The sequence below is a fragment of the Vulpes vulpes genome, chromosome 11 (assembly GCF_048418805.1).
Source record: "Vulpes vulpes isolate BD-2025 chromosome 11, VulVul3, whole genome shotgun sequence".
NCBI lineage: Eukaryota > Metazoa > Chordata > Mammalia > Carnivora > Canidae > Vulpes > Vulpes vulpes.
This window is the reverse complement of record NC_132790.1, coordinates 76,459,376-76,476,813: the sequence shown is the minus strand read 5'-3', so window position 1 is coordinate 76,476,813 and position 17,438 is coordinate 76,459,376. Positions and strand designations below refer to the sequence as shown.

General features: G+C 40.8%; 1 protein-coding gene across 2 annotated transcripts in view; it reads left to right on the top strand.

The window, feature by feature from the left end:
* PLCL2 (phospholipase C like 2) overlaps positions 1–17,438 on the top strand; it is a 187,264-nt gene that overhangs the window by 110,848 nt on the left and 58,978 nt on the right. For both annotated transcript variants that reach the window (XM_072726794.1, XM_026006441.2), the window contains 2 exons: positions 5,180–7,666; positions 10,334–10,537. In XM_072726794.1, coding sequence (XP_072582895.1) covers positions 5,180–7,666; positions 10,334–10,537 — 2,691 coding nt within the window. The remainder of the gene's footprint in view (positions 1–5,179; positions 7,667–10,333; positions 10,538–17,438) is intronic.

Here is a 17,438-nt window from a genome sequence, read left to right as displayed (position 1 = left end):
GTGCTGAGTTTGGGCAGGAGACAGTTTTCTGCTCTCTCCTGGTAGCAGTAGAATTCTGTTTTTATTGGTGCAGGCTCCTAAATCCAAGAGGTTCTTCTACCCCTTGGAGCAGCAGATATTTACCTGGCTATAGAGATAGATGGAGTTCGCTTCTACCCTTTCCCCAGTGGTCCTAGGAAAAAGAGGGCTTGCTGCCCTTCCCTCAGTGGCTCAAGGCTTTTGCTTCAATGTAGGAGGGTAGTCGGGGAAATAGGCAGAGTTTCGATCTGTCCCCTATGCCTGTGCCCTACAGAGGGGCTCACTCTCCTGCTCGGCCCCCAGTATTTCTCAGGAGTACCCATGAAGAAGACCTCCAAATGAGTGCCAACTCTGCCTGTATCTGGGGCTCCCAGTTACTGTAAACTGATAAACTAGCCCACACTTGGCCTTAATGAATTCCTTAAAATTTTAGCTGACTTGTCATGTGCCTCCCTGGTGGCCTCTCCCTCCCATGCTCTGTCAAACATGAAACAGTTTCTGTGTCTTGTCTGTCCTTGGAAGGGCTTGTCACTCTTTGGAATTCCATTCCCTTGGTTGCTTTGTGACCACAGTTCTCTGATGAATAGAAAAAAAATTATGATTTTTTAGACAGTTTGGCTCTTTCTTGTTATGGTAGGAATGACAATCTCTCTTGGCTTTCCACATTCTAAGCTATCCTCTTAACTGTACTTGCTCAAGTGGGTGACACTCAAGTCACCTATAGGTTCCCAAGCCATCAACTGATCTGTGCCCTTGTAGACTCTTTGCCAAAGTTGGACCAGGGTGAGCTCTTGGAATACAATAGAGGGCAGCATGGAAGAGGGAACCCTTGAGGAGAGGAGTCTGTGGGTCAAGCAGCTCTCTGTTATTTGTAGTAAGGGGACTTCCACGTGAGTGGGAAGCAACATTTGGCCATACCTAGCTTTTCTTCAAGTTATTTTATTCTTTTCAGTTCATCTGATTTTACAAAATGACCTTCAAAGTGACCCACTTTGCTCCAGATCCTTTATTTTTTTCCTTTTTGCTCATCTTGGAGAGCACATCAAAGTTTTAACAATGAATGAAAAACTTTGCAAGGTAACTCTGATGTGCCCAGCAGGACTTATTCCTTCAATTCAGAGTCATTGTTACTGAGCTCAAGAATGACCTGGCCTTGCTGTGCTCCTTGAAGAGGCCTCAAGTTGCTTCTGGAGTGTTTTGTTTTCTTTTGTTAAGAATAGAAATTTCTTTAACCCAGTTTATTCCTAGGCCCCCTTCAATCAACATAAAGATCTCAGGTCTTTTTTTAGTGTTATTTATAAATCAAATGATTTGACTCAAAACAAACCAGAAGGACAAAGGGCTACTTTGTTTTCATAGTATATCCGCTTCTTCTGTTATGCCCTGCCCCAGTCTCCATGCTGGAATCCCTACATTTACCTAAAATTCAGCATTTCAGGGTTGATACGGAGGAGGTGGGGTTTTGAAAGCTAATTTTCCTCCAGACTGAACATTTGTGTTACATTCCTCCTCTTGGTGTTAATAAATGCTGATAGGGTAGCAGAAATGCACCAATGGACCAAGTTTACATTATCTTGTTTTTACCACTCAGAAGCTTTAGATGGTGAGTGCTTAAAATGTAAGAACCAGCTCCGAAACAGCATTTATACTGTTTCAGAAAATATTTTGAGGCACCTTCGTGTCAGCAGAAACTTACGTCTTTTCCTCTGGTTTTAGATGATTAGTTCTTGGACGTTATATACATTTTGTTTTCTTTAGATAAAAAGACCATATGTGTAGCACTTTTCACTTAAATTTAAACTAACTCACATTAGATAACACAGAAAATAGATTCTGACTCTGCTGCTCAGCAGCTGCTTAGCTCACGCAAGTACAGCTGACCCTTGAACAATGTGGATTTGAACTGTGTGGGTCCACTTACACGTGGAGTTTATTTTTCAATAAACACAGTGAAGTCCTGTAAATGTGTTTTCTGTTCCTGGCAATATTCTTAATAACATTTTCTCTAGATTACTTTATTGTAAGAATACAGTATGTAATACACATAACATGCCAAGTATGTGTTAACCAACTCTGTGTGATCAGAAGTAGGCCATGAGTGGTTAAGTTTTTTTGAGAATCAGAAGTTATACGTGGATTTTCAACTGTGTGGGGGATGGTACTCCTAACCCTCGCATCATTCAAGGGTCAGCTGCTGGCCTGAAAAGTGAAAGTCAAGTAGAAATGAGTAGGTGTGGGATAAAGATTCTGGGAGTCAGGCAAGTTGGGACCCTGAAACTCCTGCTATTGAACCTCAGTTGTCCTTCCCTCCCACACAAGGGCTTCTGTCCCTGTCTTCCCTTCCTCTGGGCGATGGGGGACCCTCCTGTAGCTTCCAGCCAGTGATTCTGGTCCATCAAATGGTTAAGGATAAGCTCACACATCTGTTCTCCTGTGTGGTCTCTAAGCAAGCACATGCCTCTGTTGGTGTTTGCCAATGGCTTCATCTGTTGGGGAGGAAGGAGACCGTGGTGTGCTCCAAAAAGGACAGAATGGGGGGCCACAGACAGAGGGGGAAGAAGAGACAGGAAAGTCTCTAGTATGGGAAGTCCCTGTTGGCATTATACCAGCCTGTGTTTGGGTGACCATCATGTGTGTCTGCAATGGATGCAACTTACCAATCAAAAACTGACTGGCTTGTGAAAAGCAAGGCAATGTTTTTAAAGCCTCAAGTGTGGTGTTTAAGCCCTGCCTGTCCCACAGATGAGGGTGTGTGAGCACATAAGTATGTTATTAATATGCTTTGCAATTAATAACAGGCATTTTCTTCTTAGTAACAAAGAGACCTATGAATGTGAAATGTATCAATTGTAATAAATTAGAAGGTAGTAGATGGGTATTAATCAATATGTTAAGACTGACAGAATAAAAGATTACAGTGTTGAGGAAATGCTATATATATTTTTAATGGATAAGCACCTCCATTTATCTTTGTGACATCTTTTTACTAGTGGCACCTTAGAGATACAATTTATAAAGATTATAAAATTCCCTTACTTAATTAGTATGTTGTCTTTACTACAGGCACATATGTGTTTTTAAAGGTAAAGACAACCTTCATTCTGAAAAATAGGAAATTTATACATTTGTTTCAGGCCCTTATGCATGGCTGATTACAAATTTAATTTCATGCCAACTCACTTAAATAGATAGAACACAATCTATGCTTTAGGGATTTGGAAGAGCTATGATGCAATTCATCTTATGGATACAATTGCCACAGTTTTTATGTCTTTTGCACTTAATTGTTCTGAGGATTCAGTTGCAAAGAAATACTCTGCATTTAGATCACATTTAGATCACAAAAACCTCTATAGTTCATTTTGAAACTTTGAGGGAAATGATGCCCATATGATTTAAAGTTTTAGTTTAATTACCTCCTGCAAATTGCTTTTGGAAGTATAGGTAGCCAAAAACTAAGAGTGGTTTTAAATTTCAGATGCAGAGAATAGCATAATCACTTTCTAAAATGTAGAGATTTTTTTTCAAAATAGATTCTCTCTCCAGAGCAGGAGAGCTAGAATTGCCTTTTATAATATTCTTCATGCTCTTTTCTTTATTGCCACAAAAGTTATAGAATCTCAACCTCCATGTCTACTCCCTATATATATAATGACTTACTGAAGATTTATCAGAAATGTCATATACTTCCTGAAAGGCAACATCACACTTTCAGTGAAAATTGCTTTGAGGTCATTTGAGCACTTAAAAAAAAGAATAATAAAGGTGTCTGCACAGAGAAGGAACTTAAATACACACAGAGCTGTGGCATCAGCATCTTGAGTTGGGCTTCTGTTACACTGTGGGGGGGAAGTTGAGGGATGTGTCATTGGTGATGTAGACTTCTTTAGAAATAGATGCCATCTGAAGTTTTTCCCTTGATAGTGTTAATAAACTGATAATACTGGAGGTACTTAGGTGACACTGTTCTGAACACTAGCTTGGTGCATGGTGGTAGGCTTTAAAAAATCCAGCTCTAGGACTTTTGAGGCACTCTCAGCTATCCCCCCACCCAGACTCAGTGCAATGGCAGCCATAAAACCATATCTGACTAAAGTCCTGAGAACCACGACTAATCTGAGGCTCTAAAGAGCCAGGAATTTCTGCTGGAATCTCAGTGTCTATTCATTTAACGCACAGTTTAGTGGTCGGTACTCAGCTGTTTCTGGTCTTTGGGCATATGTTGTTTCCAGAAATAGCCCAGACATCTTAGTGAGTCCAAGTGGTCAGGAAGCGGTTTTCAGATTTCAGGGGCATCCCCATCACTTAGAGTGTTGCCTGTAATGTGAATTCCCGAGCACTGCCCCCTCCAGATCTGATCCCACATGCCTAGGAATCTGCATTTTCATCAGGTAAATCAGGTGGTTTTGAGGCAAGTGGTGTGGTAACAGCCCTTTGAGGAACACTAGTGTGGGAGATGTATTCACACCGAGCCTGCTTCATGGGGATATGACCTGTACGACTGTGTAGGCCCCACACTCAGAAGGGCCCTGCACTTGACTGAATGCTTTTCTGTCACCTTAAAATTCTTAACAATTTTTTTTTTTTTTTTAGAGAAAGAGTGGGGAGGAGCAGAGGGAGAAGGAGAGAGAATCTTAGGCAGGCTCCATACACTCAGTGCAGAGCCCAGTGCGGGGCTCACTCTAATGGCCCTTTAGAGCATGACCTGAGCTAAATCTAGAATTGGACACTTGACTGAATGAGTCACCCTGGTGCCTCTAAAATTCTTAACAATTTTTCAACAAGGAGCGCTGCGTTTTCATTTTTACCTGAGCCCTGCAATTTAAGTAGCTGGTTCTCTGTAAAGGATTTTATTGTGTGCTATTGAAATTGTGTTTCTTAAAAAAAAAGAAAAGAAAGAAAATAAATTCTGTTTCTTGATACCCATGGATTGCACTTATTCAATGATTTTTTTTCTTTTTACCTGTTTATGTTAGGCTGCAAACTCCAGGGCCACTTCTAAGCTCTATAAGGGATTGAGTACCATTTGTCATAGAATATTCAACAGGAAATCCTAACACTATGGTGTTTTTTTAAAGAAATTTAAACTTTAATTCCTAGTCTTGAACATGGAAACCCATGTTTATGTTATTCTTATACTCTTTTTTTTTTTCCCTCCCAGGATGGTACAAAACAGAAGAGAGAACGGAAGAAGACAGTCTCATTCAGTAGCATGCCGACGGAGAAGAAAATCAGCAGTGCAAGCGATTGCATCAATTCAATGGTTGAGGGTTCAGAACTCAAAAAGGTTCGCTCCAACTCTAGGATTTACCATAGGTATTTTTTATTGGATGCTGACATGCAGAGCCTGAGGTGGGAACCATCTAAGAAGGATTCTGAGAAAGCCAAGATTGATATTAAATCCATTAAGGAAGTGAGAACAGGAAAAAATACAGACATATTCCGCAGCAATGGCATCTCTGACCAGATATCTGAAGATTGTGCGTTTTCGGTCATATACGGAGAGAATTATGAGTCACTTGATTTGGTTGCCAACTCTGCAGATGTTGCGAACATCTGGGTTACAGGACTGCGGTACCTAATTTCTTATGGAAAACATACACTTGATATGTTAGAAAGTAGCCAAGACAACATGAGGACTTCTTGGGTTTCACAAATGTTTAGTGAAATTGATGTAGATAACCTTGGACATATAACGCTGTGTAATGCTGTGCAGTGTATCAGAGACCTCAATCCTGGTTTAAAAACTAGCAAAATTGAGCTTAAGTTCAAAGAATTGCACAAATCCAAGGACAAAGCTGGTACTGAAGTCACAAAGGAAGAATTTGTTGAGGTTTTCCATGAGCTTTGTACCAGACCTGAAATTTATTTCCTTTTAGTTCAGTTTTCAAGCAATAAAGAATTTCTTGATACCAAGGACCTTATGATGTTTCTTGAGGCAGAGCAGGGTGTGGCACATATAAATGAGGAAATAAGCCTTGAAATTATTAACAAATATGAGCCATCCAAAGAAGGTCAGGAAAAGGGCTGGCTTTCCATAGATGGGTTTACTAAGTACCTTATGTCCCCTGACTGTTACATATTTGATCCGGAACATAAGAAGGTCTGTCAAGATATGAAGCAACCTTTGTCTCATTACTTTATAAACTCATCTCATAATACATACTTAATAGAGGATCAGTTCCGAGGCCCCTCTGACATCACAGGATACATCCGAGCTCTTAAAATGGGTTGCCGGAGCGTTGAATTAGATGTATGGGATGGGCCCGATAATGAACCTGTAATTTACACAGGCCACACCATGACCTCTCAGATAGTCTTCCGTAGCGTCATTGATATTATTAACAAGTATGCATTCTTTGCTTCGGAGTATCCTCTTATCTTGTGTTTAGAAAACCACTGTTCTATTAAACAGCAGAAGGTGATGGTTCAGCACATGAAGAAGATTTTAGGAGACAAGCTCTATACCACCTTGCCCAATGTGGAGGAATCTTATCTACCATCCCCAGATGTCCTGAAGGGGAGGATACTAATTAAAGCAAAGAAGCTGTCCTCAAACTGCTCTGGCGTAGAAGGGGATGTTACTGACGAAGACGAAGGGGCAGAAATGTCTCAGAGGATGGGAAAAGAGAACATGGAGCAGCCCAACAACGTGCCTGTGAAACGATTTCAGCTCTGTAAAGAACTGTCTGAGCTGGTGAGCATCTGTAAGTCAGTTCAGTTCAAAGAGTTTCAGGTCTCCTTTCAGGTTCAGAAGTACTGGGAAGTCTGTTCGTTTAACGAAGTGCTCGCCAGCAAATACGCCAATGAGAATCCAGGGGACTTTGTCAATTACAACAAGCGTTTTCTGGCGAGGGTTTTCCCCAGCCCAATGAGAATCGACTCCAGTAACATGAACCCTCAAGATTTTTGGAAGTGTGGTTGTCAGATCGTCGCCATGAACTTTCAGACCCCAGGCCTGATGATGGACCTGAATATCGGCTGGTTCAGGCAGAACGGAAACTGCGGCTACGTCCTGCGGCCAGCCATCATGAGGGAGGAGGTGTCTTTCTTCAGCGCCAATACGAAGGACTCCGTCCCGGGCGTCTCACCTCAGCTCCTTCACATTAAAATCATCAGCGGGCAGAACTTTCCCAAACCCAAAGGGTCCGGTGCCAAAGGAGATGTGGTGGATCCGTACGTCTACGTCGAGATTCACGGGATCCCTGCCGACTGTGCGGAACAAAGGACAAAAACCGTGCACCAGAACGGAGATGCTCCCATTTTTGACGAAAGCTTCGAATTTCAAATCAACCTACCTGAACTGGCCATGGTGCGCTTTGTCGTACTAGATGATGACTACATTGGGGATGAATTTATCGGCCAGTACACAATTCCCTTTGAATGTTTACAGACGGGCTACCGCCACGTCCCCCTGCAGTCACTGACCGGAGAGGTCCTCGCGCACGCTTCTCTGTTTGTCCACGTGGCTATCACTAACCGAAGAGGAGGAGGGAAACCTCATAAAAGGGGCCTTTCTGTGAGGAAGGGGAAGAAATCCAGGGAATATGCATCTTTAAGAACGCTGTGGATTAAAACCGTGGATGAGGTGTTCAAGAATGCCCAGCCCCCTATCCGGGATGCCACCGATCTGAGAGAGAACATGCAGGTACATTCTTGTGTCTACGTGTTTGCTCAAAGGCTTCTCTTCACAATGCATGTGCACGGCCTATGAATACTCCAGAGGGCTTTGGCTTTTACAGTAGCATACCTGATTTTCAATAATGTGTACGTTCCAGTTTGTTACTAGAACATTTATTGCTAGTCTCATTTTTTCTTTATCATTTGATTTTCCAGAACTGCAGTTGGTATTGAACATACCGACAACGTATTAGAGTAGACCAGTTTTGTTCTGTCTCCCATAACCACATCCTAGTTCTTGTCTGATTCACAGATCCCCATTTTTTTTTTTTTCCTAAGAGTGTGCATGGGAATCTCTAGTTTTCCCGAATGCTCTTTGGCTGGAGCACACTTTGATAACCTACCAAAATAAAAGACTCACGTTCCAATTCTTTCTTCTGGAGCTGCAGCTCTAGGAAACTAGCGAGCACTTAAAGGAGCTGATGTGTTTGTTTTGAACCGCCTCTTGATTTTAGAGGACAGCTATTCAAGTGTTCAAGTAAAAGACATGTGGTGTCAGTATTTATTAGAAGTCTAAGATAATAATTACCTCTAAACTCTATGATGGCTAAAAACAATCCATTAGGAATTAATGTATGTCATTAAGGATCGTCCACATGTCTAGCAGTATGCTAGGGCCTGCCTCACAGAGAGCTACTGGCCCTGACTCATCCCAGTGTGTGAGAGTGCCTGCCATGTCTGTGGTAGCTGCTTGGCAGGCACTGTAAAATCTATTAAAATATATATATTTGTTTATTAAAATACATATATATTATTAAATTTATTTAATTTTATTAAATAGAATATTTTTATTTTATTAAAAAATATTAAATATGTTAGCTGGTGGTAATATATATAAAAATAACTGTTTTGAGAAGAATGCCATCAGCGAGTAAAATCTGACTCCTATTCCACAGATTTCAAGCCTGTACAGATTTTTACAGATACCTCATTCATTAAAAGACCTTATCACAGTGGAGAAATTTTATTCTCCTCTTTCTCTTCAAGTAAAAGCATAACAGAAATCTGAGGGGTTTTTCCCTATTTCTGAGGGTGAGAACGGTTTGGTAAACCCTCAGCTCCCAGCAAGGCACGCCGTCGTGGGACCCCGGGCTGCTGTTGTGCGTGTGTCACAGCGTTCCCGTGAGGATCCTCCGGAGCAGCGTGTCTCCAGCGCTGCGTGCCGGCGCTGAACCCGACAGAGCCGTCGGGGGGCTGGGTTTAACAAGCCCCTGTCACGCGCAGGCGTCTGGGCCGCGAGGGTGCAGCCGTGAACAAGCGTGCCTTTAGTTGGGAGTGGGTGGTGGGAGGAGAAACAGACTGTGAGCAGGTGAATGAGCAGATAGGACAGTTGCAGACACAAGCAAGGGCTGTGAAGAAAATAAAACAGGGAGGTGTGATGGAGTGATGGGGAGACCCCTCTGTGGATATCACGGTCATGGTTTGTTGTCACGAGCAGTTGACATCCAAGCGATCTTGAGCAGAATGACATAGAGTTTGATGTCCATGTTTAAAGAGATAGTAATAAAAAGGATCTGTTTAAATATAAAACCAAAGTGCTGCTCATTTCTGACTGGAGTGTCTGCAGGCAGAAAGCATAGGACTTGGAAGTGCACCTGGGATAACTCACATTTTGGTTAGAATTTACCAGTTGTTACAGCACAGTGATTAAAAGCATAGGCCTCAGCATCCACAGATTTGAGGTAAAATCTCGACTCATTCACTCACCAGCTTCATGACCTTAGAGAAATAACAGAGAGATTAGAGCCGAGACTCCATTTCCTCACCCACAGCGGAGCTGGTTGAGGGGCTTTAGTGAGGTGATGTGCACTAGGTATGCCTTTTGCACTTGGGAGGTGCTCCAAGAATGCAACCCAGGGCATTTGACAGTGTCAAGGGGTTTTCTTTATCAGATATTTTAATGGCATAGCTCTGGTGATTAGAAAAGGGTTGGGGGAGGAACGTTGCAGTCAGTGGACATGCCAATAGGGGAAGGTCTTGTGCTGGGCTGTTCTCTCAGGTAAACTGGAGTGTCCTCAAAATTCCTTTAGTTTTTCTGGTGGTTTACCCGCAGTCTTTGGCATTCCTTGGCTGGTAGATGTCTGCCTTCGCAAGACTTCCAAAGCTAAGAAAGAGAGCAGTCTCTCTTTCATGCCCTCAGAGGAACAAACCATATCAAAACCTTGATATCAGACTTCTAGTCTCCATAACTGAGACAATACATTTGTTGTTTAAGCCCCCCCCCAAAAAAATCCTTTAGATTTGGAACCAGTATAAACAGGTGAGAGATTTATTTGCAACCTGATTCGATTTTTTTTCCTTTACTTTTTTGCATGCAGAAGCCATTCTTTTCATTTGCTCCTGATTGCACTTAGCACCTGCCTTAGCACCACTGTGAACTTTGATCAGAAAAGAGGCTTTACCCTTCAGATGAATTTTACTTACGTGCATTTTCTATACTTTTGATAAACTGGTATTGAAAACATCTGTAACTGTATTTACTTTGGAAAATAGCCATTACTTAATTCTGTTGTGACAGTGCTAATAACGGTTGTATCCGGCAGTTCAAGTATAATCAAGCATATCAAGTAGAATATCCGTAAGAAATTAAAACCTCTGGTTAATTACAAAGTGCCCCCTTTCTTTCCACTAACAGAATGCAGTGGTGTCATTCAAGGAACTGTGTGGCCTCTCCTCTGTGGCCAATCTCATGCAGTGCATGTTGGCGGTGTCTCCCCGCTTTCTGGGACCTGATAACACGCCCCTGGTGGTCCTGAATCTGAGTGAGCAATATCCCACGATGGAGTTGCAGGGAATTGTGCCTGAGGTTCTAAAGAAGATTGTAACAACTTACGACATGGTGAGTTGTTCTTTGTACTTTTATGGAGCCTGGGTGAGGAAGATATCTTAAGATAATACACCAGACATACTTAGGCGCTCTTGCTAGGGTGTGCTCTCCTACTTCATGCTTCATTTACCTATGTTGGAACAATTATTCCTCTGACCTTGCTGTATTCGAAAGAGCTTCAGTGTTTTATTGTTGTTGTTTTAGAAAGCGGGATTCAGAGACACTTGCCTCAGTTGGATTAAATAGTAGTTAGCTTTCCAAGAATATTATCTGAACTGATTTCTAAAGCATATGCTATCTTCTACATGTATATGGCAAAGAATTTTTTTTTATCTTTCTCTTCAACCAACCATAGATTTGCTCATTTTTATTTTGTATGCATTTTTCAGACTAGTAAAAGTGAGAAATTTAATTTTTTCTAAAATAAATTTTAAACACCATTAAAGGCAATTGCTTCCATCACATGATTATAATGTGTGATGCTTTCCTTCCTTGCAGCAGCTGCTCTGAGATACCTATAATTTGTAATCAACTTAACGTTAATGAGCTATCCTCGGGATACTGAGAATATTACATTTTTGTGCTTACATGTATCTTGCATTTTCATTAATGATATCTTGCTTTTATTGTAACTTTTTGAGTTATCGTAGCTTTAAGGGAGAATTAGTGGGTAAGCAGCACTGTTCGGAGCCCACAATGTAGTTGAGGCTGTCAGCACCCATGAGTGCTGGCAGTTGCTCTCCAGCCTGTGAGGTTTGGGGGGGTAGTGCTCATTCCTCTCCCAGATGGGCCAGACTGTGCTGGTGCTCAGAGTTTTCACAATGCATGAGATACCACCACCAAACACCAGGCTGTGCCTGATGTAGCCTCTTTGGTTACAGACAGAATGGGATTGGCATCATAAGCCTTGACAAATATTTTTTACTCTTCTATAAGTTGATCTGAAAGCTTTAATTCAGAGGTTTTATACAATTCAAAGGAACGAGAAAACAGATTAGGCCAGCATTTCCCACAGCGTTCAGAGGAACCTTGGTTTCTTAGGATATGAGTAAATGTCACATGGGAGAAAGGGCTCTCTGGTAAAATAATTTAGGGGAATACTGTTTGAATGGAATTAATCATATGTCTTTACTGCAGGACATTTTAAGGCCTTTTCTTTGCCGACACACTGAGGTCCTAAGAGGATGACAGAGTTTGCCCTGTTTCACAAATTGACTTGACCAGAGGGTACTGTTTCCAAAAAGGAAAGTTCTAAATAAATGCCTTTTGTTCTTTTTAAAATTTTTAAAAAATTTTTACTATTACCAATTTATTATAAAAGGATGTTGTAAAGGATACAAATGAACAGCCAGATGAGAGGTACATAGGATGATGTCTGGAAGGATTCCAAGCACAGGATCTTCTGACCCTGTGGACTTGGGGTGTGCCACCTTCCTGGTACATGTTCATCAGTGCAAAAGTTCTCCAAACCCCATTGATTAGATTTTTAACATTCAAAAATTTTTATTTAAATTCAATTAATTAATATATAATGTATTATTAGTTTCGGAGGTAGAGTTCAGTGATTCATCAGTCTTCTATAACACCAGTGCTTATCACATCACATGCCCTTCTTAATGCCCGTCACCTAGTTACCCTCCCCCCCCCACCTCCGTCCCCTTCAACAACCCTCTGTGTTTCCTATGATTAGGAGTCTCTCATGGTTTGTTTCCCTCTCTGGTTTTGTCTTATTTTATATATTTTTTACCTTCACCTGTGATCCTCTGTTTTGTTTCTTAAATTCCACATATGAGTGAGATCATATGATAATTGTCTTTCTCTGATTGACTTCTTCACTTAGCTTAATATCCTCTAGTGCCATCCACATCATTGCAAATGCAAGATTTCATTTTTTTTTTGGGGGGGGGGGCTGAGTAGTATTCAGTTGTATACATATAGCACATCTTCTTTATCCATTCCTCTGTCGATGGACTTGATCTTCATCACTTCTTGATCTTATTCACTCAAGTCTTCAGGCTTGTCGGTTCATTACCTGCCTTTTTCCTTGATTCCTGTGCAGTACCACACATTTTAGCAGGTACATATCAGTCCCTACTATTTCTAGTATTTAAAATTCATGGCATGGTGAGCGATATAAAGGCCCAGACGGTGGGCACTGCAGGCAAACCTCAGAGGGTGGCAGTCAACCTGAAGGAAGAAGACAAGCTAGGGGCAAATGCATCTAAATACTGGGGGCAGCACTGTGCTGGGTGCTGCAAGGGCCGCAAGAATGAGCATGAATGGCCCCTTTCTTCAAGGAGTCATCCAGTCGACTAGAAGGTAGTGGAAGCCGCTGGGGAACAAAACACAGGAAGCTTATGCTCTGCTCCTTTGCAGTGAGAAGTGGAAAGATGGGAAAAGAGGTAAAATGGAAAGGTTTGAAAAGCTCTTTCACGCCTGAGGCTGAGGCCACCTGGTTAGTTCCCACCTTCTCATAAAACAGAAGAGGTAGCTGATGTGTATAAATGCTTCTTAAGCTTAAGCCACAAATAAAATCATTAGACATTTTGTAGACCTGTTTTGTTCACCAGAATCTAACATGACTTAGACCCTTGGTGTTTCTCTGGTTTCCATGCCAGTCCCACAGTGACATTTCTTCATGGTAACCTTTTTAACAGAAATTTCCTGAAAGTGGGGGAGCAGCACCCCACCCCACAGGGTGGACTAGACAGGGGTCAGGCCCCAGGACCTAGTCCAAGGGCTGGGTGCTGACCTCGAGCAGGAAGTTCTCAGGGTTCGTGGTAAAGAGGCTTCTAGATGCCGGCAATCTCCCAGCACCCATCACAGTGTTCATAGGAATCACTCAGTGCTCCCTGGTTCCCTGCCCCTTCCTCTTTCTGGGCTGCTAAATGATAACTCTTATTACACAACTCTTGTTTGCACATAGCTTTATAGTTGTGTTGCTACAGAAGTGATAAGACAGGATGTTTTAGCTTGTTCACATTTTTTAAATTACTCTTTAAGAAATTACTTAATGTGGAATTACTCTTACATAATGTTTAATTGAGATAGATAGCTATGCTGCGTAATACCCCTCGCTGTATTGATTTGTTGTGTTTTAACTCCATCGGAAAAACTAAGCCATAAAATATTTAAAATTGAATTCAGATTATTATAATTTGAATTTTAAAAACTGTAATCGTGGTACAGCAATAACTCTTATATTTTATAGTCCCCCTTTTTTAGTGACTTAATGGTTTGTTACTTTGTGACGATGAGTTTATTAAAGCCAGCCAAAGGAATATTGATGGGAAGTATGCTAGGATCTTGGACAGTCTGTAACTTTAGATATAGTTCTTTATTTTTATAATGTTATATTGAGCTTTACCCAAAATTAACCTTGGAAATAAGATCTTATTTCATTTTGTTGACTTCCCTTTTATTACATGAAGGCTCTAAATGAGAAGTAAGAGTAGTGTGAGAAATCCCCTCCAGAACTCCTGTGTCATTGCCGGTCTACACTGCTGAAGCTTGTCCTGTGGGGGGGAACAGGGCTGTGGCATGGTCTCTCCTAAGAGTGTGCAGATATGTATTTATGCTATCATGATTGTGATTACTATTCAGTGTCTAAACTCTTATTAATAAGCCAGTACATCAGTATGCCAATTTCTTTGTGAAAATGGAGAATGAAAAGAAGGAATTGATCATGGAAATGTGAACAACTTGTCAACCATTCTGGAGGCTAGAAGAGAATGCCCATGTCTAGGGTGGCCACACATTCTGGTCTTCCTGCTGATCTACCTGTAGCCCCAGAATAATTATTAATAGTTCTCCCTTTAACTCCTAGAATGTCCCTGTTTAGGTAATTAGTTGTATGGTCACCCACTCCGTGGCCCCTAGATTGTCCTAATGGCTCCTATGATTACTGCCAACAAATAGAACTTCTAAACTGAAAAAAAAAAAAAAAAAAAAAAAAAAAAAAAAAAAAAAAAGAACTTCTAAACTGCCCAAACTGTGGTTTTACCCTATGTGTGGTCCCTCCTTGGGGTCGTGGAAGTGGTGAGGTTTAACCCTGGGTCAAAGCCATGCAGGTAAAACAAAACAAAACAAAACAAAACAAAACAAAAAACCCATGCAGGTGTCAAAGCCATTCAGGAGTAGAGGAAGAAGAGAAGTACCGACACATTCTTAAACTAGGCAGATTGGTGGTGAGGGTGGTTAAAAACACAGACTGTGCTGGTACAGAGAGTGGGAATGGCCATGTGTTTTCAGACAAATAAGCCTTCTTTCCCCTTGAGGTGTTTATAGTTTAGTAAATGAGATACACTTTATCTGTAGATATAAGATGATATGTAACAGGTATCTTAAAATATGGAAACAAACTGTTTGGATGTTTATTGGGCAAGAATAGTCAGTTTCAGGTTTAAGGATAAGGAGGACTCCAGGGAAATACTGGCCTTTGAGCTAGACCTTTAAGACTGAGTCACATTTCAATAGCTAGAGGTGATCAGAAGGAGGCTGTTCAAAGCTGAGTTCATGGAGTGAAACATACTCAGAAATGTGGAAGCACATATTCTGGGACATTCACGTTAGGGCCATGGTAGTTCCCGCATATCTCTGAGCGGTACAGAGCCAGGCTTGGACTCAGGCATTACACTTTAGAGGCCGAGAATGAAAGAGAGCCTGGAGACTGCGTGATGAGTGCCTTCATTTTGCTGTTGATAAAATGGAACCCCCATGGCTCATCAAATTAGTGGTGTAACTTGGTTTAGAGCTTGAGGAATCTCTTTGTCCCATGTTTTTTCTGCAATCCAGGTCAGGGAAATTAGCTATGTGTGGTATGTAGATGAGTGATCAACAGACAGATAAAGCCCAGATACCTTCAGTAATAATAACCTGAAGTTGTTTATGTGGGGTTCTCCCAAGTAAGAGGTAACGTGCTTTTGATTCTTGTTCCTCATGAAGATGGAACATAGTTCATTTTTCTTTATTTTATTTTATTTTATTTTTTTTTATTTTATGATAGTCACAGAGAGAGAGAGAGAGGCAGAGACATAGGCAGAGGGAGAAGCAGGCTCCACGCACCAGGAGCCCGATGTGGGATTCGATCCCGGGTCTCCAGGATCGCGCCCTGGGCCAAAGGCAGGCGCCAAACCGCTGTGCCACCCAGGGATCCCCATAGTTCATTTTTCATACTTTGGTGTAGGTTAAAAGACAGATTCGATGAGCTTAAACTAAGGAAGAGTATTTCAATAGTTAGATCAGATTCCACTCAAAGAAATCTGGTTGTAAGTATCTGAACATAGCTTTTATACTATTACTTCAGAAAACAAAACATTTTACTTAAAATTTATATAAATGAACTTGAATGTAGTCACTGTTCACAATAAAATATCAAACTTGAGCTTGTTCTCTAATGCAATTAAAAGCAAGCTGGTGGGAGAAAATAAGGATTACGTAACCTGAGCTTAAGACATTCTAGTGAATAACTGGATACTCTTAAGAGCACACAGTGCTCTTAAGGATACATCTGCACTGGCATTTCAATGTAATAAACCTTCCCCTCCCATCAGTATCACTGATCTAATTCATCATCTTTTTAAATGAAAGTGACTTTTACCATCCTTTTAGTATTTTTTTTCCTTTTAGTATTAATGAAAGTAATAATTTAGCTCTCTACCTATCTTTATTAGTTTCTGATTTCAGACTTAAAATTTCTAATTTTTTGGTGAGATCTATACTAAAATATAGAGACTAGGGAGTCAACATTCTTCTTTAGAGAGAAGACATTGGAAATGTTGCATAAAATGAAGGTTCCCTTTAAATTTTTTTTTTTATTGGACATTGAGGACGATATTCAAAGTGAAATAAGCCAGACATGGAAAGATAAGTACTACATGATTACACTTATGTGGAGTATCTAAAATAGTCCAATTTATAAAATCTGAGACTGGAATGGTAGTTCCCAGGGGCCAGAGGAAGGGAGAATGGAGTTATTAATCAACAGGCATAGTTCCCATTAAGTTTGATGACTAAGCCCCAGAGCCCTGCTGCCCAGCTTCATGCCAGTAGTCAAAAGAAATGTATTGTACACCTAAAATTTGTTTAAAAGAGCCAACAATGTTTTTAAGAAAAAGGTTTTTTCCTTGATTTTGCTGTGATTTTCTGTAATATGGAATACGCTTCAGTCACAGTAATTAAATTGACAGTGGAATGGTAGGGAATGAAAGGAGAAAAGAAACAGTAAAGAAAATGTTGCCCGATTCTGTTCCAGGCAGTAGGGCTGTTCATGTGCACAGTGATGGACACTCGGGCAGCCCCCATCTGTTCAGAGATTATACAGGACTTCATTCTTACCATTGCAGTACCTTTGTATCTACTTTCTATTTAAAATTAGTTTGTTTTGATCTTTTACAGCTTCACAAAAATCTTGATTTTAATTGCTTTCACATTTAATTAAGAAAGCATAGTCTGGGGAATCCGTTTATCCAGTAGAGAATAGTATTTTTTTCAGTGTTATTAGCCTGATGCTTTGTCTAGGAGGATGTTATTTGCTCTCTGAATGTTTTTAGATAAATTACAGAGTAGTCCCTTCTAATTCATTACTTTAAATATTTCTTAAAAAAAAAAACAAGTTTCTTTAAATAAAATATGTGAAATGAAGGGTTTCTTTCATACACGGACATGTTAGCAATTGGCATGCAACATCAGGAGCCCTCTACTTTATTTTCTTGGTGTGATTTCATGTATTTTGTCTTGCCACTGATTAGTGTGGTGAGGAGATAAATCACACTTCATAATTAATGGAGTCGGCCCATCTGGACCAAGCCAGAGATGATCTATAATAAGGCTGCTATTGATCCCTGTCTCCTTTGTGGTTCCTTTTATCACTCTACTGCCTCAGAACTTGACATTAAAAGCTTCTTTTAATTGG